The sequence below is a fragment of the Camelus bactrianus genome, chromosome 10 (genome assembly GCF_048773025.1).
Source record: "Camelus bactrianus isolate YW-2024 breed Bactrian camel chromosome 10, ASM4877302v1, whole genome shotgun sequence".
Taxonomy (NCBI): domain Eukaryota; kingdom Metazoa; phylum Chordata; class Mammalia; order Artiodactyla; family Camelidae; genus Camelus; species Camelus bactrianus.
In genome coordinates, this window is record NC_133548.1 from 2901416 (window position 1) to 2924145 (window position 22730).

Genomic DNA, 22730 nt, shown 5'->3' on the forward strand with positions numbered 1-22730 from the left:
GACAGCCTGGGCCACAGGGACACCTGTTGGCGTCCTTTCTCTGTGACAGGTCACCAGAAGCGTCCAGGTTTCTAGGTCAACGGGACGAGGCCCTGGACCACCTCGCTCCGTGGGTGACGATTAGAACTTCCAGGGCCGGGTTTCTGAGAGTCGTGGGTGAAGCGCTCTTCTGAACTCTGCAGAAATGTAAGTGAGCGTGGCCGGGGCCATGGTCCCCTCCCCAGCGGTGGGGAGACCAGAGTCCCGTCCCGGCTCAGGATGGGCCGTCCGGGGGGGCCGGGGCCTTCTGTTGCTGAAACCCGGCCTCTGTACACCAATCGCTGAATTAACACTCAGACAGTTTTGGGTGAGGCAGAAAAGACAAGTTTATTTCTTCGCCAGGCAAAGGGGGTCACAGTGTCGGCTAGTGACTTTAAGACTGTGCGTCTCCTTGGGGAGGAGTGGTGGGGAGTTTTCTAGCAGATGTCCAAGGAACAGTGCTTCTGATAATGATCCAAGCGTGCACGGGGATGTGGTCCTTTTGCGAGTCACACTGGTGTCAAGGAAGTCTGGTAATGGGGTCTCCAGTTCCTGTGGGTACCAGACCACGTCCTGCTCCTCCCCCGGGCTGGGGCCGGGGTTTGCCTCTATTCCGTGAGTTAACAAACCACATCTCTTCACATCCCTGTGCCTGGAACAAAGGCTGCTCAGGGAGGAGGGGGGCCTGTGGGCTTGTGTTCCAAGGAAGAGAAAAGTACGTGCAGTTTAAAATCAAGCTGGTGTGCGCTTTGGCATGAGGGAAGCCGTCTTAGGTGACGGCTGTGTTATCAGAGACAGATACTGTGTGGTTACCAGTGCCCGCCACCCCGCCCGCCCGTTAATCCATTCCTCCCGTTTGGTGGGGGTTTTAGCATCTGAAAAACTCGTGAGGTACTATTCTAAGCCCTTCAGAGAGGAGCTGCAGCAGAGGATGCAGGGAGGGGTCTGTCCGGGGAAGACCCGTAGAGTCCCGCCCACTGGCACTTTGCTTCCGTGAGACCTACTCCCCACTGAGAACAGAGAGGGCTTCCTCAGCTGGACGTTCTGTGTTGCCAGCAGGTGGCTGAGCCTTCCCCAGTGCGAGTCTGCGGACTCTCCTCCATTCACGCCTCCCGCAGCCCCCCTTCCAGAAGGGCCTCTGCTGGCTTGTCCCTAAACAGGGATTGAGGTTTGCCCCCTCCCTCTCCGGCTCTGACTGGCTAGCTTGGACCACACCCTTAAAGGCTGGACTGGGACCCCCGAGTGCTGACTCTGCAGCCAGTCAGCCTGATCGCTCCCTCTTCCCTGAGATCCTTGCTCTGTGTCTGCCGGGGGCTCGTTTGGGCAGCACCGATGGCCCCCAGTCCAAGGCGCCATGCCTCTTGGGGCCATGAGCTGGTCATCGCTTTGGGTGGACTTGCTGACGGATGACAGTGTTACCTCAGCATCCTTGGGGGTGGTAACTGTCCTTCTGGTAATCGACAAAGGACCTTGGTGACTTGAAATAATTTTGGTCTTTATCAAAAACGTATTTATTTGGTTTTTCTTCATAGGGAGGTAATAGTTGGTCTTCACAGAAATTACACAAATACGCGTTCGTATGAAAGTCGCCCGCATCCCCATCCCGCCGAGATAATCGCTGTCAGCGTCAAGGCAGCGCCTTCGGGGGGGTTTCGCCGGGTGAATGGTGTCGGCCCCCACCCCGAACTTCACGCCCACCCAGGACCTCCGAATGTAACCGTGTTTGGAAATAAGGGTTTTGCCGACTTAATTAGTTCAGTTAAATTAGGTCGCACTGAATTAAGATGGGCCCTGACCCGCCAGCTGGCATCTTTATAAGAGAAAGGAGAGGGGGCTTCAGGTCCAGAGACTCACGGACACGCACCCAGAAGACGGAGGCGGAGGCTGGAGAGACGTGGTGACAGGCCAAGGGACGCGGGAGCTCCCGGAAGCTGGGAGAGGCAGGAGGCCCCTCCCCGGGGCCCCAGAGGGGGCCGGGCCCAAGCGGCACCTTTGTTTTGGGCTTCGGGCCTACAGAACCGCGAGAGACCACATTCCTGCTCTCCAGAGCCGCCCAGTTTCCCGCACCCCCAGGACGCTGATTCAGAGGTCACGCCCATACTTTAGTTTTACCTCCTCCCCAACTGGGAGTACACACAGACGCCCAGAAGTCCTCCCACGCGCGGCAGACTCCAAGTTGACACCTGCTGTTTGGATGAGACATCTGCCTTGTGGTGTCCCTCAGGAGTCGGTCACTGCCGGCGCTCCCAGGCCCCGGGCACCAGCTTTGCTTCACATCAGCTCCTTACGCGGGGAGTGTTCCCTGGGGGCCCTGGAAGGTTCTGGGGCTCCCGCACTCCTGGAGGTGAAGCTCCAAGCATCAGGCCTGTGGGAGGCACTGAGACCCGTGTCCAGCCCCACCCAGCTCTGCAGGGCCCTGCCAGACCGGCCAAGGCTCCCTCCCTCCACGCAGACCCATGCCAGGCGCTGGAGGGGCTGCAGCCTGGCTCCCCGGGACACGGCCCCTCGAGTGTGCCTGAGCCCGGCCCCCCACCGCCTCCCACATGGCTGGGTCAGGGACCCTCCGCTTCATCTTGTTGACAGTGATCTGAAGACTCAGTGGCTCTCAAAGCCTTGCCAAGGCGACCGCCTCCCTGACTCCACGAGGGCCCTTCCCAAGGCCCCCCTTGTCCTGGTTGTGGTTCTCAAGGAAAACACGGCCCCCCAGAGACCTGGACTGCTTGGAGTGTGGTCCTGTCACACTGCCGTCCTCGAGGGGGACAGCCTCTCCATCCCCCTGCCCTCCCGCAGTCCTCCCGCCCCTGCCCTGCCTCCCACAGAGCGACCCCCTTTACCTTCCCTGCACCGCATTCTGGGGAAGCACCTTCTAAATGTTGTTGGAGCAGTGGGATAACTGGCCACGTGCTCTAACACAGAGAGGTGTTTTGTGTCTGAATTGGAGCCTGTCTCCTCCCTTGGACCCCATAGGTCTCCCCTACTGTCAGCAAACCCCACGGATGCCTGTTTCCCTGTGTGCAGAATGGCCTGTGGGGTTTGGCTTTTAAACGGAGCTACATTTTGTTTTATTACAAAGTGTGTAGGAACTGGAACATGTTGCTTGGTAGAATTCCATGGGTCAGTGTTTTTTTGTATTAATCGATCACATTTCATTATAATTATGTTTATGCGTCTGTCTCCCCACCAGACTCTGGGGACCATAGGGCTCTGACCCTTGGACCCACCCAGATACATCTGGGGAGCTGAACCTCACCCTCTGGTGCAACTGGCCCCAAAGCCCTAAACGACTCTGCTGCTCCTCCCTCGGGTGTGAGAAAGTCAGTGTTGCCAGCCCCAGTCGCCACGATGAGGTTTGGCTGTGAGTGACCAGCTGATTACAAATTTTTTAAAAGTTTGTCTTTCCAGTAAAAGTTCAGCTGGGTGTTCCAGCCCTGGGACAGTGTTCCCTGGTATCTGAGACCCAGTTCATTCTGTCTCATTACTCCACTATGTGTGGACTTCATTCCCAATGCTCCTCATAGCCCAAGGTGGCTGCTTCAGCTCCACCCAACACATCATCATTCTAATCAGCCAGAAAGAAAAAGGAGTAGGAGCCAGGCATGTCCCCACCCTGTAAGGGCACTTCATTTGCATCTCATTGGCTAGGACCTTACCACATGGCTCTCTTCTAGAAGGGAAATGCCATTTTATTTCTGGGTGACCAGGTGATCAGCTGAAGGGCCAGTTTCAGAAGATGAGAGGATAGAAAGATGAGAGGATAGAAAAAGGGACAGGCAGGAGCCCAGGCCATGCCAGCTCTTTCTTTTGCCTTTATTGAGGAGGAGATCTTTCCCAGAGGAAAGTGTGTCCTTTCCCTGTGAGGCTCTGGGATTTGGATCTGAGGGTTGGGGAGAAAGGAGCTGGTGGAATGGAAACCCTGGAGATGTGGGCATTATGGAGAGAGTCCGGGAATCCTCCTCGGGGGCTAATGGTCCCTTGCGGGCTGGCTCCCGCCCTCCTCCCGCAGCCCCTCGGAGAGCCACGCCCATGTCTGTGGGTCACTTCAGGGCACAGACACTCGCTCGGGCTTGGGCAGCGGCAGTGTGCTCACTTTACAGGTGGAGAATGTGCTCGGGTGGGGGACCCCTGCCCAGAGACACGCTGAGGGGCTGGCCCCGCAGGGCCTCCTTCTCTAAACTCCCCCCAGTCTCGGCAGCCTGCGTGGGTCTTTCTGGGCGATGCCATCCACGTTACCCGCTGGCAGCTGCAGTTACAGTTAGTTACCCCGGGACAAGGTGGGGACGAGCTTGGAGCCCAGAACATGCAGAGCTGCCGAGTCCACCAGGAGCAGCGAGGACACACATTTCTTAGCAGAGACAGCTTCCACGCTGGGCTCCTTCAGAGGCTCTGGGCACCGCCTGGGCGAGTAGGAGGGAGAGATGGAAACCACCCGCACCTGCCCCCAGCGAATGCAGGCTTCTCATTCAGGGAAAACTCAGTGAAACCCTCCGCCCCTCCCTGCTCCTCTTAGCCAGGAGGCCGGGGTGGGGCTCGGAGCCGACGTCGCCAGGGCTAAGTCCCAGGTGGAGCTGTGTGACTGTGGGCACGTTGCTGGACCTCTCTGCGCTTGTCTGGCCATCTGAATATCAGCCTCCTGCCCGACACTGTTGTGAAGATTCAAGGAGATAAGGAAGGACATGCAGGGTGAAGCAGTCACAGAAGGACAAATCCGGCACGAGTCCAATCGTATGAGGACCTCAAGTCATCAGCTCATGGGGACAGAAAGTAGATGGTGGGGTCAGGGCTGGGGAGGGGGTTGGGGGTTAGTGTTTGACGGGGACAGAGGTTCAGTTTGGGGAGATGGAGAGGTTCTGGGCACGGTGAAGGGGTGGCTGCGCGGCAGCGTGAGTGTGCTCGTGCCTCTGAGCCGCGCCCTGAGGAAGGGCTGAAGTGGTACATTGTATATCGTGTGTGTTTTTCCACAATTAAAAATAGCTTTTTTAGAAGGGAGGTAAGGTAGTAAAACATTTACCCCGATCATCAGACAGAAGGCTCGAAAAAAGGCAGCTGTCAGTGGATTTGACTTGAGCTTCTGTTGGCGTATTTTTGCTTTGGTTTCCTTTTGATCGCATCAACGCCGGAATAAGAACACCCGAAGGGAGAAATGAGCCAGGAATAGCTGGTGGGCGTGTCCGTGTGTTCAGTCCTCCCTCGGGCTCCCGCGGTTCCCATTTGCTGGAGGGGAAACCAAGGCCTGGAGGTGAGGTTGCCCACCCAGGTCTGCGCCCCAGTGGGACGCAGGGGTCTGCCCAGGCCAGGCCCCCACCTCCTTGGCAGGCCTGCCTCCACCCTCAGCCTGGATGGAGAGATCGGCCTCACGGTCCCTGTCCCAGTCCCTCTGTCGCCGTGGTGGGCGAGCCGTTCCAAGCGCGCTGGGCCCAGGCTGTTGACGTGCTGACCGTCACCAGGCTCACCCCAGCCAGCCGTCCGTGTTCATAGGTCAGGCCCCCGAGGTGGGTCACCGACTCAGAAGGCTGGAGTGTCCCTGTGGCACCGGTGCCTGGAGTCAAGTCCCAGCTTGATTCCTGGTGGTCTTGAAAGGGACTGGGGCTCGCTCCCGGGACAAGTCAGGAGTTCCGATTCCGATCATGAGCTCAGTCGTGCTCTGGGGGGCACTGTGGGGGGCCCCTGTCACCATGACACCAGGCCTGCGCCCTGATCGCGTGTGCAGAGTCCTGGGTTCTGGGGAGTCCCAGGCTGCCCCGCACAACACAGGTCTGGGGTCGAATTCTGCTGGAAACACTGCCCGCTTCATCCCACTATTGGACCCGCGGGATGCACTTTAGGACGTTAAAGGCCCTGGTGGGTCCTGCGGCCAAGATGCCCCCTAACTTTGACGTGGTGTTTTCCAAACTCGACTGTGGCACCTCTGTTACACAGTCTGCCTCCAGGGTCCCCAGGGTCCCATGGAACTCACTTTGGGAAAGCCACACTGGGTCAACACCAGGGGCAACGTGTGACTGCTGAGCCTGGTGGGGACCCCGGGGTGAGCTCGGGTACCCACGTTCGCCTGCAGGGATGCTCAGAGAGGGAGCAGCTGTCACTCAGCCCCCGGCCCACAAGTTCCCGACAGCTCCCAGCAGATCCCGTTACCCGCGCTGTAAGGCACGTCCTGATAAAACAGGAACTAGTCTCCGGCACTTAGAATCAGGAGCCTGTGTGTGGAAATCCAGGGTGCTGGCTGCTTTTTCAGGAAGTTGTCAGACAACTGCCGTAGCTGAGACTTGGGGAGGAGTGGCCGTCCTGGGAGGGCTCCCCACTCCTGCTCCGTGGGCTGTGAGTTGAGGGCCAGTGGACCTCATGCTCTTTTCAGTAGCCAGCCCCACCGGACCTTCCAGTACCACAAGGAAGCCACACTCCACACTGGCCAGCCCCCCCTGCCCCAGCAGCCCTGGGGCCCCCAGTGTCCCCTGGGCATGATCTCTGAGTCCCGCCCCCAACTTTGGTCCACACTGTCCATGGTGGCCCATTTTGAAGCCAGATAACAAGGTTTCAGGGGGTCCAGTGGGTGGGGGTACCCCTCCCCCAGGCAGAGCCGAGGCAATTTGTTTATCTGAAGACTTGGCTGGGGGCTGTCCAGGTGGCTTAGCTGCTCCATTTGTGAACCTGGAGCTGTGGGCTGAATTAATTGGGGGTTGAGCATGGGGTCGGGGTACTTGGCAGAGGGGGCCCCAGCAGTGGGTAGGGGCTGCTGCCCCGTGTAGAGGAGTGCTCGGGCAGGACTTGGTGCCGGGCCCCCTTCCCAGAGGAACTTAAAGGTAACTTACGACGCCTCAGTCAGGTAGGGCGGTGATCTGGCCGCCAGGCGTCCCCCCACTGCGTGTCTAACACCGACAGCTACTCTGGGGTGGTCGGCCATGCTTCCTGGCGTTGCATTTGTGCTTAAAAACACAGAGGGGTGGGACAAGGCTGAGTCTGGGGTCCCATCGTCAAAGTGGTGCTGCCAGAGGAGGACTTCCTGTGCCCAGCCAGCAGGTGGGCGGCCTCCCTAAAGCAGAGGCCTGTGCCCGGTCTCTCCGAGGCCCTCACAGGAGCCCGCCTAGGGTGGGGCCTCCTCCAGTGTCCGCATCTGTCACCTGTTAAACACAGGGCTCAGCTGTCTCGTTCCAGGCCCTGCTGGCCCAGCCGGCCCAGCTGAGGTCACGCCCCTCCTCAGAGCAGAGAAGGAGGCTCAGCCCCGTGGCTCGGTGGTGGGGTCCGCACCGCAGGCATCCCAGCTGTGTGGCCTTGGGCGTGTTACCGAACCTCTCTGAGCTGAGGTCGCCTCCCTGGCATCATGGGATAACGCCACTCCACATTGCGTTGGTGCTGAGATCAGGCAGGACTGGGACCTCGTCCGCAGCGGGACAGTGTAACCCATGTCACTGTCATTGTTATTATTAATTCACAGATGGGCGGCCCGAGGCAAAAAGGGTTCAGACATCACCCCAGGAAGCCCACCGAAGGGTAGTGCATTCATTTTCTGCCCAGATATATAGGTCCCTCCCCAACTTCGCCATCCCCTTGAAGGCACGTTCCAGACCCCCCAGTTCCTGCCCTCTGCCTCTCCACCTTTCCAAAAGACATGCAACCCACTTCCAGCCTCAGGGTTGCTCCGAACCCAGACGGCATCTGGGGCCCCTGATCGCGGTCCTTGGCCGCCTTTTCTAAACCCCATCCCCGAGAGAGACTGGGCAGGTCTGTGCGTCTCCTGCCCTGCTGCGCGCGGCTTACCGTCTAATGGCAGGGAGTGTGGAGTCGAGCGCTGGCGGTTAAGTCCAGCACGACCTCGCCCCGCGTCTGTTTTCAGCCCGTGCTGCGAACACGCTCGGAATGCAGTGTCTTTTCCTCCTTTGTTCTGTCCCTATTTCGCATCTCTTTGTAATTATGGGAAACGTGTCTTCATTCACTGAGGGCCACCTGTTTGAATCCTAATGTCGTTGGGCACCCCTCTCCCCTTCATCACATACATCCTAGTTCTGCTGGGACCTTAGTCCATCAGGTCGCCCCGACTCCTACCTCGGATCTCAGGGACAGGTGTCATCAGCTCAGTCTGCGTCGTGGCTGAGAAGCCAACTCCTTGGAAGTTTATGGAGCCAAACAGGAGAGACATCCTGGGCTCACTGGGACACCGGGACACCTGGAGGGTCTGCGGTTCTCCCCACCCGCTGCTCTGCTGGACGGAGAAGCCATTGTGCTTTTGGCGCGCCGCTCAGAGTGGCATCGTGTCCCTGCTGATAACCCGCCCGGGTGAGCGCACGTTAGCGAGCGGGGCTCTCGCTCCTCTGAGTGTGCTGTCGTCTAGTCGAGACACATCTTCTCTGTTTCTCACCCCTGGACATGAAGTTGTTGCTTCCTTTTAAGAGAAAAATCTAGTTCCAGTTGCCTGGTCATATAAATTGGTACAACTCTCTGGGGACAGCAGTTTGCCAAAAGTGTGTCCAAAGCCATAGAAACACTCAGATGTCTTTCTCGACCTGGTGATTCTGCTCTTGGAAATACAATCTGAGGCAGTGACTCCAAAGAGGAAAGATGCTACACATGTGAAGATGTTCTCGGCAGCATTATTTATAAAAGTGAGGCAGGGAGGGTGCAGCTCAGTGGTAGACTGCATGCCCAGCACGCATGAGGGCCTAGGTTCCATCCCCGGTCCCTCCATATTAATTAATCAATTAATAAACCAAATTACCTCCACCACCACCACCACCTCCCCTCAAAAAAGAGAGAGAAGACATTTTGGGGAGGTTATAGCCCAGGGGTAGGGCATGTGCTTAGCATGCACAAGGTCCTGGGTTCAACCCCCAGAACCTCTATACAATAACTAACTAACTAAATAAAACTAATTACCTCCCCCACAAAAGCAAACACACAAAAAACCCCACAAGCAAAATAAATAAAATACTTTTTAAAAAAAGAATATAAATATAAAGGGGAAATCCGAGAACCACCCGGGCTTGACTCTCAGGGGTTTGTTGCATGAGATCGGGCGTGCTCACTCCACAGACACGCTGTGACGTGGCGCAAGATGACCCAGAATGCTCGGAGGGACGGCAGGTAAATGCGTCAAAGGGCAGCAGGCAGGACCAAGCCCACCTCCTCCGCTTGTCCCAGTGGTCTGAATCCTAGGGAATGGGCGCGTCTGTGCCTCGTTGGAAGACACGCAGAGCATTTTAAACCACATTCTTCTGGGGGACGTGGCTCCGGTGGGCTAGCCTCGGAGTCTGAGGAGAGAGACTGTCAGCCCCCTAAGGTGGAAAGATGTGTGACAGTTTCAGGTAGAAACAGAGCAGCCCGGTGGTAACTGAACAGCTGGAGTTCTGTGCCAGGGAGTGAGTGCTCTGCTGACCCCATTAGGAAAATGGGGCACTTGCTGGATTTTTTTAAGAGGAGTATTAATGAGCTGAACTGATACCGTGGAGGACGGGTCAGTCAGGATGATGGTGCTGGAGGTTCTTTCTGTCCCAAGATGCGGAGGAAGGCCAGCCGTGCTGGGTGTGCAGTAGACACTGGAAGGCTCAGGGTTCCTTCCCCAGTCCAGGCAAAAGGATGCAAAGACTTCGGGGTCCCTCCCAAGGAAGGCTGAAGGGTCTTTGGGGGAAGGATTCGCTGAGGCTGAATCTCCCAGCCGAGGAGGAAGATGATGATGATACAGACATTCATCCAAAGAGATGGCGTTCAGGGGTCTGAAAGCTGACCAGGGAAACGTGTGAACTCCCCTGGTTCCCAGGCCAGGGCCTGAAGGACGATCGATGCTCAGGGGAATGTGGCAGGGACTTGGGCCTCTGGGCAGCAGGAGCCCTGCTGACCCCTGAGCCTCATGGCGAAGCTTCCTTCAGCTTTGGGACAGGGTTTGGCTTCTCTGGGCTTGAAATGAGCCCTTGGCTGCCAGGAGGTGCCTTTGAATCCTGGGCTTTGCTCAGCAAGGCGTGCAGAGGCGTCCACACACACCTGAGAGCCCTGGGGGTGCAGGGCTGCAGACCCCTCCCCACCTCACCTCTTCAGCTGAAGGGGCCTTGGAAAGACTGTGTGCAAAGGACGGCACCAGAGCCCCACCTCCAGGCTCAGACAGGTCATGCAGCCTGTCCGTGGTTGCACAGCTAAAGGCCAGCACCCATCAGACCAGGACTGGTGGACTGCAGGCCCTGCAGTGACCGCCGTGGCTCACCTTTGACCACCTGGGCATCGCCCACGGTGTCTCTGAAAGGCCTGGGAGCCGCCCCGAGCTGCTTCGAAGGGGAAGGGGCTTTGTCCCCCAGGATGGCTGCTCCCCAGCTTGTGTGTTGGCCCCAAGTCAAGCAAAGGCAAAGCTATCTTCTAATTTTAAAGAAAAGAATGAGTATTTAAGTATTTCCAGACATCACAAGATGTTGGTTGTGTCCAGGCTACACCAGCAGCGGTGGCCCTGGCAGGCAGCAGGACCCCCCCGTCAGAGAGACAAACCAGGCCCTACCTGTCCTGCAGGAGCCCCGCGTGAATGGGGGGGGGGGCATGCGGACAGTGGGGCGACGGCGCCCCGCCAGGAAAAGGGCTGTGATTGCAGGAGGACCAGGCGAGACAGCGGTGGGGGGTCCCCGCGGGCTGGGGGATGCTGTGGGGTGGGGTGGGCTCCAAGGACAGCGCTCTGCACAGGCAGGTGTGTCGGCTGCACACCTTGGACTACATGCACAAAGAAACAGGCAGGTCCTCGTCGTGCAGGAGCTGTCTTGCCACATGAGTGAGGACAGGCAGAGGGGCCGGCGACATGATGGGGCTGGTGCAAGCCCCCAGGTCAGAGTGAGGAGCTACAGCTTTGCCGCCGGGGCTCGTGTTAGGGGAACGGCCCTCAGGGCCCTCACTCTGCTCACCCTGGAGGGCTCCCAGGAGGCGGCCGCCACCCACACCTCTTCGCCTCACTGCCCGAGGCTGCTGCCCACTGGCCTGTCCTCTCCAGTCTGTGGTTCCCTCCTTCCTGCCCTCCTGCCCTGCGGGTTGGGCTCTCCCTGGATTTGGGGTTTTCCTGATGGTGGCGCCTGATTGTAGTATGCTGCCAATTCGGCTGTGGAAGAAATTCATTTGAAGGTGAAATCAGTCACTGAGGCTCAATCAGTTTCCAAAATACAAGCCTGTGTTAGGACCCACTGATGAGGCACTGAACCGAGGCGGGACCCACGCAGCGCTCACTCGGTGCTTCGCAGTGCTGTCGAGAGCACTTTATTTTCCAGCATCCTCGCACCTGGACCAGTTTCAATCCACTGAGATCTCAGCATCTCTTTTATTCTAAGGGTGCTAATCCCATTCTGGGGGCCCCACTCTCATGACCTAATCACCTCCCAGAGGTCCCAGTTCCTATTCCCATCCCACCGGGGGTCAGGGATTCAGCGTATGAATTTGGGGGAAAACAAACATTCCACACATGGTCATACTCGGACCATCTCAGGGGCTGCCTTTCAGCAGAGCATCCTCTGGCTCCAGCGGTTCTCCCTGTGTGGTCCTGGCACCTGCAGTCCAGTCCCACATGCCCAGGCCCGGAAGGCTTCCGGAGGAGGTGTCTGTGCCTGACCTCGGGGCTGAGGGCAAGTCTGGGGCGGCTGGGCGGAGAGGGCACTGGTGACGTGTCTTGGCGCTCGGAGCCTCCGTTCCACCTGGGTGAAGGCCAGGTATCCTCGGTCACCGGGCTCTCAGAGGGCCCCCAGGGGGCTCTCCCTTCCCCACTCTGCCCGGTCAGAGCATTTGCCCGGCACGCCATGTCTCTGGGGGACTCCATGGCAAAGGCAGGGAGGCAGAGGAGAGTCTGCGATGCTTCCAGAATGCACCTTGGAGATCCTCACTTTCTGGGGGTCAGGCCCAGCCCCACCCCGCAAAGCCACGACCCCCACCTCGATCTCGGTCTTAGCCCTAAAGCACTGTGTCTGGGCAGAGCGCAGCCCCTGCCAGAGCCTCGACCCCGGCCGCCGTCACCTCGGAGCCTGGCCACCCTGGGGGGGCGCTCCACCCTGGCAGGTGCAGAAGCTCTGTTTTTGGCACCCCTTTCCCGATTATCCAGGGGCCTCAATGAATCCTCCCAGAGCAGAGCTTCCCTCAGCGGCCCCAGCTGACGGGAACGTTACAAACGCTGCAGACACCTACAGCTTTGTTCAAAGATAACCCCGCATTATTGCTGAGACGCTTTTTTATATCTTCTGTTATTTATAAAAGTATGATTCATTTAACAACGATTGTGAGATGGAGAGACGTTGCCTACTAATATTTAAATTGCAGTCATCTGCAGCTACGCGGAAAGGAAGAAAGGGCTACTCTTCTGGTCAGGTGGGAAGAGAGCAGGAAGGACCTGGGTCTCAGCCCACAGCCACCCGGGACCCCCTGCCTCCTTGCTCCCTGCTTGGCCAACCCAGCTGAGCTCTTCGCACACCCAGTTTCCTTCCCAGCAGTCGGTTTTCACCTCCATAGGAGAAAGTGAAGGGTGTGGCTGGTGGGCCACTGAGACCCTCTGGAGTTTTGTCTCCTCCTCTCAGTTCCCCCTGGGCCTCCTGTCTGGCAAAAGGCCACAGCCGCCTCCACAAGTTTGTATTAAGGCAGAAATAGACTCTGGCTTCCCCTGCTCATCCCGCCCCGTCTCCACAGGAGGTGGGGCCTGAGTCAGTCCCCAGGCCGCTTGGAAGGAGAAGGGAATCAGTCACCATCTGGGGTTTTGGGGCCTCGGAGACACTCACACCCGAGCCCCAGCCCTGTCAGCTCCTCAGCCAGGGTCTCAGTGGCTTCTTGAAGAGCCCATTCTGGCTGTTGATGCCCGAAAGGAAGGTCCTGAAAGGTTTTGGTGGCTCTTGGTGGTCCAAGAGGGCCAGAGAGCCAGGCCTGGGCGCTGAGCAGGCCCACGCCCACTGGCTCTGTTGCTTTGTTCTTCCTGAATCAGGGCCTTGGACGTGCATCCTGTTGCCTGGAGCCCCGGCAGCAGCTGAGGCTGCAGAAATGAGCCCCAGCTCCCCCCGCCTCCCGCCCTGAGTCCTGCCCGCCTGGAGGGGGCTCTTCAGACACAGTGAGGACTCTGGCCTGACCGATGTCCAGTGTGCCTGCCTGTGGGGCCTGGGCAAGGTCGGCCCGGAGCGCTGGAGGGCAGCCCTCTCTGGAGCCCAGGGCCAGCAGCACAGCTCAGCCTCCGCGGGGTGGGTAGGGCCCTGGGAGGGAGTTGGAGTGGAGGCAGGACAGGGCAGAGGTGACTTTAGTCCAAGGGGGAGACCAACTTGGTGAGCCTGGAAAAGAGCCTTGGGACACTCAGAACAACATAGAAGCTGAACTTGCCACCTCCTGTCTGCAGGGTGATAGGGGACCTGCCTGGACACTGGACTGGCCTTCAAGAAGCTTGAAGTCCCTTGGAACTGGGAAATGCCGTAGGGTGGCCTGCTGGCAGCGATCAGTCAGGGAGACTTCCTGGAGGAGGCGACACCCAGAGATAATAAACGCAGACGAGATCAGGTGCATTCAGGGTGGTGTGACTGTAGACGAGATAATGTAAACACACTCTGGGCTTACAGACTTGGGGCAGAGGAGGGGCAGGGTAGTTTACTTGCTGTTCACTCACAGGGTTTTTTTTTAAGCTAAACACATTTACTTAGCAGTCGCTGGCAACCTGAAAGTCCAGGCCTTGTTACAAGTCTTACTGACTTGATCTTCACCTCCTACATGGCGGCACCATTCACATCCCTGTTGACGGGAAGAGGAAACGAGGCACAGAAAACGTCGCAACTTTCCCAGGGCCACAGAGCTGGGGAGTGGAGGGCCCAGGCTTGACCCAGAAAGTCTACCCCCAGCCCCTTTGTGCTTCAAACACGAGTGCAGGGGATCCTACAGCCAACTCTGGGGACGCGCTGGCTCATTCTCACCTTACAGATGGGGAAGCCGAAGGCCGGGGGTGCCAGCCCAGCCCACGGCCACGGCCACAAGGGCGGGAGACACAGAGCCAGCCCCCAAATCAGATGCTGGGCCCTGCCCCCGCCATCTGGCTCCTTCCCCGCCGGCCGGCGTGGTGACCACAGCGAGGGAGGGTGGGCTGCTCGTGGACACGGAGCAGGCGGTGTTCCTAAGACCCGCCGGCTTGGCAGACTCTCCGCAGGCATGTTTATAACACCTGGCGCGTCCTCCCCACCAGGACTTCAGAGCGACTTGAAATGTTCTGATGCGCTAAGAGCCTTTTTTATACGAGAAGTGAAATTATTTTCAGCCTGTTGTCAGGCAGTTGTCAAAAGACGCAGCAAATGAAGGCTTAGACAGTGAGGGTTAGGGAGGCAGGTCGGAGCGAGGGGTCACTGTGTGGTGTGGAAGCAGAAGCCAAGGGGTCCCGTGTGGCTGTGGCGGGTAGGTGGGCGGGACCAGCTCGAATCACTTATGATTTATGTGTTACTTCTTACTGAGGGTCTGGCACTGGACTTAGGCTGGGTGGGGCCAAGGTGATGGCCAGAGGGCCAGGCCAGGAAGCTGACACGTCGTTCTGGGGTGGCCCTTTTCCTTCCTGGAAGCGGTCTGATTTGGGGGCCCCCGTCTAATCCTTCCTTCTGCTTTTTTGTCTTTTAAACAGCCCCCAACTCAAAAGATCCTCACTGATCCTTTGGGGTGAGTGAGTAGGGGGTGGGTGAGCAGGTGGACAGATGCATCACGTAGCAGCCTAGTCCCCCTCCCGGCCACCTGCCACCTGCCACCTGCCTCACCCCAGCCCAGCTCCAACCCGGAATTCTCCCCCTCCAACTCCCCCTCATTTGAAATGAAGTCCATTTGAAATCAAACCTCGTCAGCAGGAATGTGACCAGCTTGTGGTCACTTCGGATGCTCCATGAAGGACCCGTGTAGGAACAGAGGGTCTAGGAGCCGACGGAAGGAAATCTTGGCCATCTTTGGGCATCTGGGCTCTGACACCTTCACACCTACTCTCTTTGTTGGGATGAAGTCAGTGCTTTCAGTGCCTCTGCTTCCCCTTCCAAAGTAGTAGGTGGCAGGTGGGGGCGTGTTGTCTGTGTGACAGGAAAGGAGACTTGTGCACGTGGGCGCAGAGCCAGCATCCAAAGCCTGCGTCTAACTAGAGAACCACTGCGCACAGGTAGTGAGCTCCCTGTTGCTGGAAGTATTCAAGGAGAGCCTGCCTGCTAGTGGCAGGGAGACTTTAAATGGGTGAGGTGGGTGGGGTCAGGAATGGCCCACCTCCCTCCCCACCGCCACCCCAGCAGGATTTCTGTGGGGCAGCGCCTAGTCCAGGACTGGGCACACAGTAGGTCTGCATGTGAATCTAAGCTATCGTTCCTAATCTTGGTGAATTTTTTACTCAGATTCTTGGAAGTGCTGGTTAGAAAAGCTGTTTGCTCATTAGAAGAATTGCGGGTGTCTGAAAGAGGAGTCCGTCACCTAAGGGGTGTTTCCTGAGGTTCCTCAAATCCTATTATGTCTGAAGTCAGCTCCTTTGCCCCACCCTGCCCCTCACACAGCCTAGGAGGGAGACCGAGATCTTCTCCGTCCTGATCACTGCTTGTCCCCTGGGCCCGCACAGCCCGTGGCCACACGTGCAGTGGGTCATGGAATGTGGGGATGGGGTGGGCTGGAGAGCTGGGCTGCCCCTCTGCCCCAGGCTGGACAGCCTGTTTCCTGGTTACAGGGTCTGCCTCAGACAGGCTCCCTTCTCGGGGGGTGGGGATGGGCAGCCGGGGCACCATCATTTCCAGACTCCTCTCCTGCTTGTGGGCAGACGCACTGAGAAACAGGCACTCTGTGTGCCAGTGACGGGGCGACGGGGCTGGGAGCTGGGGGCTGTCCTGCCGGCGCCACGTGTAAATGCTGTTTGGGCATCTCTGGTTCTGCTCCCAGCACCCGGGTGAGGGCTTGGTCTGGTGCCTCCCTCCTCCTGGAATCAGCAAAGATGAGGGATTTCCACAGTGGCGCCCAGTGAAGCTGCTTCTTCCCCACGCCTTCCACCCAAGGTCAAGGGCAGGGGAGCCCACCAGGGCAGAGCACCTCTGGCCTTTGGCGAGGTTGCCGCCCATTAACCCTGGAACACAGGAACTCTGGTCCTCTGCCATCAGAAAGGCGGCAGCGCTAGGGCGAAGATTGGCGCGGGGACTTGGCGCGGGCTGAGGCTCGAACTTCGGGGCGGCGGCGATCGCAGGCAGATGGAGGGAGGGCTGAGCATCACAGCGCCCCCCAACCCCCAGAGGGCTCCCCGGGCTGGGGAGGTCCCTTGGGTCACATCCCTGTGGCATCCTGCCCTTGATGGGGTGGGCGGCCAGGCCTGTGGCCAGCACACCTCGGACAAACTGGACACCCACGTTGAAGGCCCCCTGGCGAGTGTACCCGGGGACACAGCTGTCCCCACCTGGTGACACTTTCTGCATCCAAGGGAGAAGCTTCTGGAAGCAGTTCAGCTTTGCACCCCTGTCCAAGGACGTCCAGCTCTACCAGTGCCACCTCTGTCCCCCAGGGACGTGAGCTGAGCGGAGCAAGGTCGTGGGGTCTTTGATGATAGCATACACCAGCAGACAGACACCTCCTGGGGCAGGTCTCAGAAGTGGCCGGGGCTCCGGCTCGGCGGGCGAGCGTAGCCCAGGGCGGAGTCTGAATGCAGCTCCAAGCTGTGTGATGGGGCGTCTTTGGAGTTAAAGGAGGATGAGGCTTAAATGCTCAACGGGTACGGGGCACCCAGTCTTCATCCTCACCCTCCTGGAGAGACCGTTCAGCAAGGCGTCCTGCCAACCCAGGCGTCCCGTGCTGTGATGGCTGCCCTTTTTGCTGACACGGAGTGTGTCGACCACATGGATTTCAACTTACAGACTCCCGTTGCTTTTCCCCGTCTCATCCCATCTTTCTCTCTCTCTCTCTCTCTCGCTCTCTTTTTTTCCCCCAAATTTCAGAAGCAGTTATCTTAGCAACCGAAAAAACACACACTTAATCACAGCCCTGCAGCAGATGCGGCGGGCGGCAGAACTCGCTCCCGAGGATGCTCTGTTTAGTTCTCGGGCAGCCCTGGCTCCTGGGGTAGAAATAACCCGTTCCACCTGCCGCAGGGCTCAGCTGCGTAGCCGAACTTTCTCCCTGTCGCCTCTCTCGTGTCTCCCGGACTTCTGTAAGAAATATGCAAAGTGGCTCGGAAGTCATTCATTTTTATCAGCTGCCTGGAATTAGGGCGAGCCTCTGCTGGGCTGCCACTTAATTGCTTTATCTCTCTTTTGTTTGGGGAAAAAAAAGGTGGGGGGTGGAAATCCTGTGTTCTCCAGGGTAATTACCTCCGTGGGGGGGGGGGGAGCCGGAGAAGTAACGGGCACTTGTGTCTGTGATTCTTGCCAGCGGAAATCTGGGTCGTGTTCAGAAATTTCTGAATGCTGGCTGACGGCCGCCCAGTTATCGAGGTCCGGCGTGAAGCTTCTCTGGAACTGGGCTGTTTTATCTCCTCAACTGGCTCATCACATCTGCTCCCGGACCAGCAGCGTTAAAGAAAACTTGGCTTTTCTCTTTAAAAATTAAAACTAGAGAAGCACAGGGTGTGCCACGTAGCCCCCTGGGGCGCGTTTGAGCAGAAGTGGCCGGAGCCCTGGTGTCCTTGGCTCAGCGGGGCTCGGGCTCACCGCGCCTCCCGCATTTCCCGGCGATGCTCGCAGACCCTCCTCCCCGGCGCACTGAGCACAAAAGCAGAGCAGCGCTGCTCACATGACGGGCGCGGGGAGCGGCGGCCGCAGGCTTTGAGAGCAGCCCCGTCTGTGTACAGTCGGTTCCCAGCTGACAGACAGACTATGGGGTGGGCCCTGGCACCAGCGTGCCGGGTCTGGCCTGCCCAGCGATGCTCCGAGGCACGCAGCGCCCAGACGCCCGCCGCTGCTGCCGCTCCCCGGGTCCAAGCCGCTCCAGCGCCCAGGGGCTGGGCAGCGCCCCTCTCCTTCCTCCCATCTGAGAAGGTTATATAATGGGCGGACGGCTGCCAAAGTCGGAGGGAAAATGAAGTCTTTGTTAAATGCCTTCACCAAGAAGGAAGGTAAGGAGAAGGCTTTTGGGCGCGTGGAGCTCGGGAAGCAGCAGTTTCTTGCTGATTCTCCGGGCGGGGGAGGGGCGGGGGGACACTGGTTCTTCTCAGAACTGCTGGCTCTTCCTTCCCTTCGTGGAAGGGAATAACCACTCCTGGTGTCTGATAGGGCTTTGTTGTAGCTGGTCTGGAATTTTAACCCACCTGAAGGTGCCTTTCCCACCCCTCCAAGTCTCCATCCCTTGCAGAATTGTGAGATGTGCACCGTGGTGACTTGCCGGAGGGCAGGTTGGGAACTAAGTCCTATGGAGAATAATGGAAGTTTGACTCCAGTCTGGACGCTCCCTGGAGCTCCAGGGAGCTTGCTCAGGAGTCAGGAGGGTCAGGACCCTGCTGGCTGCCCTGGCCAGGTGGACACTTTCAGAACCACCGCGTGGCTTTCCTTGGCCAGCCTCTGGGCTGCAGTTTCAGGGAGCGGTTGGGAAATGCAGCGTGGCCGACTTGAAAAGTGCATCCGCTTTTTGTCATTCCCTTGTGTGATTTTCATTGTGGAGAAGGAACGTAGAAGTCAGTGCATGTAAGACAGCTAAGAAAATATCCCACCCACTTGGAGTTTGCAGATTGCCTGAAGGAAGGAGACAGTTGGGTGGAATATTAATCGTTTGCAGACTGGAAGAGTTATTTCTAATTCTTTTCACACACACACACACAAAAAAATCCCAACATTTTCCACGGATGGTTCCGGTTAGTTTGCCAGAGAGCTCTTATTTTGTGAAATCAGAAGGTTTATGAGGACGCTCCTTTAGAGAAATTGGGAAGGTACTTCCCGGCCCAAGCCATGAAACAAACATGGAAGAAATTTCTGATTAAACTGCACAGGAAGCTAATTTCATGTGAGTCTTGGTAATTAAGCAAGATAATTTTCATTGGAATGTTCACCCTAATGTCACCTATGCGATTCCTCTTGAGTAACTGGCTGCATCCGCAGGGCAGAATGCATGTGAAAAAGTCCCAGCTCTTTTATTTCTTCGTCTTGCGTGAGTCCCTCTAGGTCTCAGAACGGCCTCTTCAGCCTGGGTCTCAGGAATTTATATAAAGCAGCCTTTGTCTGTGCTCGCGTCCGTGTAGTATTAGCCCACATTCACCTCCTGGGACTTCGCTGTTGGGAATCCGTGCACAGCACGGATGTGTTAGTCGGGAGTATGGTGTCCTGTTCATTCAGCGCCAGCTCTGTTCGTCCGCAGGCTTCTCTTCCTTTGCAAGCCTGTCTCAGCCACTGGCAGGACTCCCCCCACCCCACATTCCATCACTTTCTATCGGAGGGGTCAGTACCTTACCCAGTCACGCTGGGCAGAAATACAGGATGGACTGTGTGCTCAGGGAAGCTGGGAGGCTCTGCATGAGCTCACACTGTGGAGCGCGGGCATTTATGTGTCTCGGAGCGTCCCCTTCGAGCTAGGGTGTCCCCCTCCCCACGGTGAGCACGCACCCTGGCCTCTCCTCGGGTCGGGGGTGGTGAGGGTGCCCCAGGAAGCTAAGGGGATCCCCTCCGAGCGTCTGCTCGAGGTGCTGGCTTCCTCCCTGGGCTGTGGGCCTGCCGCGGACAGTCTCCGTGAGTGGAAGGGAAGGAGCATCGCTCTCGGAGACCCGGAACCACTGTCCTCTGCGAGGTCTCCAAACCCACACTCTTCTGTCAGACAGGGATCGGGGCAGCCCAAGGCACCAGCCGCCACTGTGAACCTCGGTGATGAGCCCTCAGTGATCCCAGAAGTCTTTTGGCCTCTGATGCCGACAGAGGGAGACACTGACGTGGTTCTCCCTGGTGACTGGCAAACACAAACCTGGGACTTTTCCCCAAAAGGAGATTTTTCTGGTAGGTGGGGTAAGACCTAGGGTGATTCCCCAGGGACCGAGCCCTGGAGAGAGCAGCCTCTTGGGCCCCGGAGACGGAGGTCCGCCGAGCACGCCCCTCCCGTTCCCTGTTTCCCTCCTGGGCAGGCTGGCACGGAAGAGTCCTCGGCTCTGAGGAATTCGGAGTGGGTGCAGATCCCAGCTGAAGGGCCGCGGCTGTGGAATAGTGCATCTCGCTCCCACAGAAAGGCTTCAGAGGAATCAGACTGGCAGGAGAACGCTGAGGGAAAGAGCGTGACCTCCCAATGGGTCGCTTCCAAATTCTCATCACTGTACGAGCCAGGGCGTGAATTACGAGTGCGCCTCCCCAGGAAGCCTCGTGCCATTTCTGAGCGGCTTCTGCGGGTTGGCTGTGTCTCTGCCTGCCCAGGATTGCCCTGCATCCTGGGGGGGCAGCAGAGGGTGCACTGGGTCACAGCTGTCTCGGTGGAGCTCTGCCAGCACCTCCTCTCTCACAGTGAGCTCTGCCAGCACCACCACTGTCCCCCATGAGCTCTGCCAGCGCCACCTCTGTCCCCGTGGGCTCTGCCAGCGCCACCTCTGTCCCCGTGAGCTCTGCCAGCGCCACCTCTGTCCCCGTGAGCTCTGCCAGCGCCACCTCTGTCCCCGTGAGCTCTGCCAGCACCACCACTGTCCCCCCTGAGCTCTGCCAGCACCACCTCTGTCCCCCTGAGCTCTGCCAGCACCACCTCTGTCCCCGTGAGCTCTGCCCTCTGATGTGGGCGTGACTGGCAGCAGCATGTTGGTGTGCCCAGGCTCTGTGTGGGATGCAGCTGTTCTTGGGTTCCATGATGAACTTTACCACCTCTGACCTTGGGCAGCCGGGCTGGTGGGTTGACCAGGACTCTGTCCTGAACTGTTGGTAGCTTCTCCTCTGAGACGCTGCCTGTCCCACGTCCAGATCAGCATTCCTGGAGGGCATGAGTTTCCTGTTGCTCTGCAGTCCAGTTTGTGTGCCAGCAGCCCTGGCCTCAGGCAGCGCAGTCTTGAGCTGGGTGCAGCTTCGGTCCAAAGTGGGCGGGATGGGACGCCGCCCGTGGCATTGAGCTCAAAGGAGGCCATGTCCTTTGCTGCCAGGAGTCATTGGCCTGTCCCTTCCCCTGCAGCCTGAAGGCTTACTTTTCTTCAGCTGCCTTTTCTTGGAAAGGACACTTTCTATTTCTGGTTCCAGCTCTCGGAGAAACCCGAGGCAGCTGCAGCGTGGATCCCGGCCCTCGTGGTCCCTGTGGGCAGTGGCCTCATTCCGGGTCCCTGGGCGTACTGATCGCACAGAGGGAGGGCCTTGTCTCTGGTCTAGAACCTCCTGTTTCCCGCTGCGGGTCCCGGTGTGATGGGTGGAGAAAGGAGCACACTTACAGTCGGGACAGTAAAGTTAAGGGGTGTGTTACAGCTCTGCCTGCTGTAACACTGTCTCACAGAGGGGACGGCTTAAACCACAGGCATCTACTGTCTCCCATCCTGGGGGCTGGAATCCGAGGTCCAGGAGTGGACAGGGCTGGCTCCTCCCAGGGCCTCTCCCCTCGGCGTGGAGACGGCCGCCTTCTCCCTACGTCCTCATGTGGTGTCCCTCTGCGTGTGTCTGTGTCCTGATCTCCTCTTCTTACAAGGACCCCAGTCCTGTGGGATTAGGGCCCACCCTAGTGATTAATGTTAACTTAATCCCCTCTTAAAAGATCTTCTCTCCAAATTCAGCCCCACCTGAGGTCCCAGGGGTTAGGACTGCAATGTAGGAATTGAGGGGGACACAGTTCAGCCCACGTTCAGGGGCTCCGTGCAGGTCGTGGTGAGGAGGAACCCTGTGGCTGCCTCAGTGTCTCAACCGCGTTGTGAGATAGGGCGGCCCATCCTTACACGGTCCCTGCCTGGGCCGCTGCAGGCGTGGGCGCTGCCCGGATGGAAGTCGGACCCCGCGTCTCTTCCATCTCCAGCTCTGGCTTGAGCCTCCGTGGCACAGAGAGCTTCTCTGTCTCCGCTTCTGTGTCGGGGTGAGTTCTGCACGCAGCGGGGTCCCGCAGGGGCTCAGCACAGAACTCACAGTGTCCGTGTCCTTGGAGTGCTTGGCGGGGCTTGGCACACACAGGCCCAGACCCCTGCCCTCGATGGCAGGGACCTGCATTCACTCACCCACCTCTCCTGTTCTCTCCGACCCCAGTGCCCTTCCGAGAGGCCCCAGCGTACTCCAACCGTAGGCGGCGGCCCCCCAGCACGCTGGCCGCCCCCCGGGTCCTGCTGCGCTCCAACAGTGACAACAACCTCACCGCCAGCGCACCCGACTGGGCCGCCTGCTCCGCCGCCGCCGCCGCCGCCGCCCACCGCAGCCTCTCGCCCCAGCTGCTGCAGCAGGTGCCCGGCAGGCCCGACGGGGCCCTGAAGACCATCGGGAGCTACACCCCCGGGCCCCGCAGCCGCTCCCCGTCACTCAACAGGCTGGGCGGCGCCAGTGAGGATGGCAAGAGGCCCCAGCAGCCCTGGCATGTCGGGTAAGGAGCGGCCGGCGGGCGGGCTCCTGTGGGGACCGGGGAGAGGAAGACCTCGGGACACCAGGGACCCTGGTTTCTGGGACTTGGCACGTGACCAGAGCTTGAGCAGAACACCTGTTTTATTCCAACCAGGACGTTGAGAACACTTTTAAACCAGAGTCCTGCCCACTGCCCCTCCTCGCCTCAGACGGCCTCCTGGAGCAATGGGCACGCAGCCGCTGCTCAGGGCAGGTGTGGGGGGCCCAGCTGGGCGCCTAGGGTGGCTTGGGGCCGCCGCTGGTGTTTGGGGCCCATTTTCTTTCCTTGTGCACTGGCTTCTGGGTCTTAAAAGCGAAGTGTGG

The 22730-nt window shown here is 58.6% G+C and overlaps 1 protein-coding gene across 6 annotated transcripts in view; it reads left to right on the forward strand.

The window, feature by feature from the left end:
• Window positions 1-22730, forward strand: part of SHANK2 (SH3 and multiple ankyrin repeat domains 2) — a 497686-nt gene that overhangs the window by 213770 nt on the left and 261186 nt on the right. For all 6 annotated transcript variants that reach the window (XM_074371523.1, XM_074371521.1, XM_074371526.1 and 3 more), the window contains one exon: window positions 22062-22389. In XM_074371523.1, the coding sequence (XP_074227624.1) occupies window positions 22062-22389 (328 nt within the window). The remainder of the gene's footprint in view (window positions 1-22061; window positions 22390-22730) is intronic.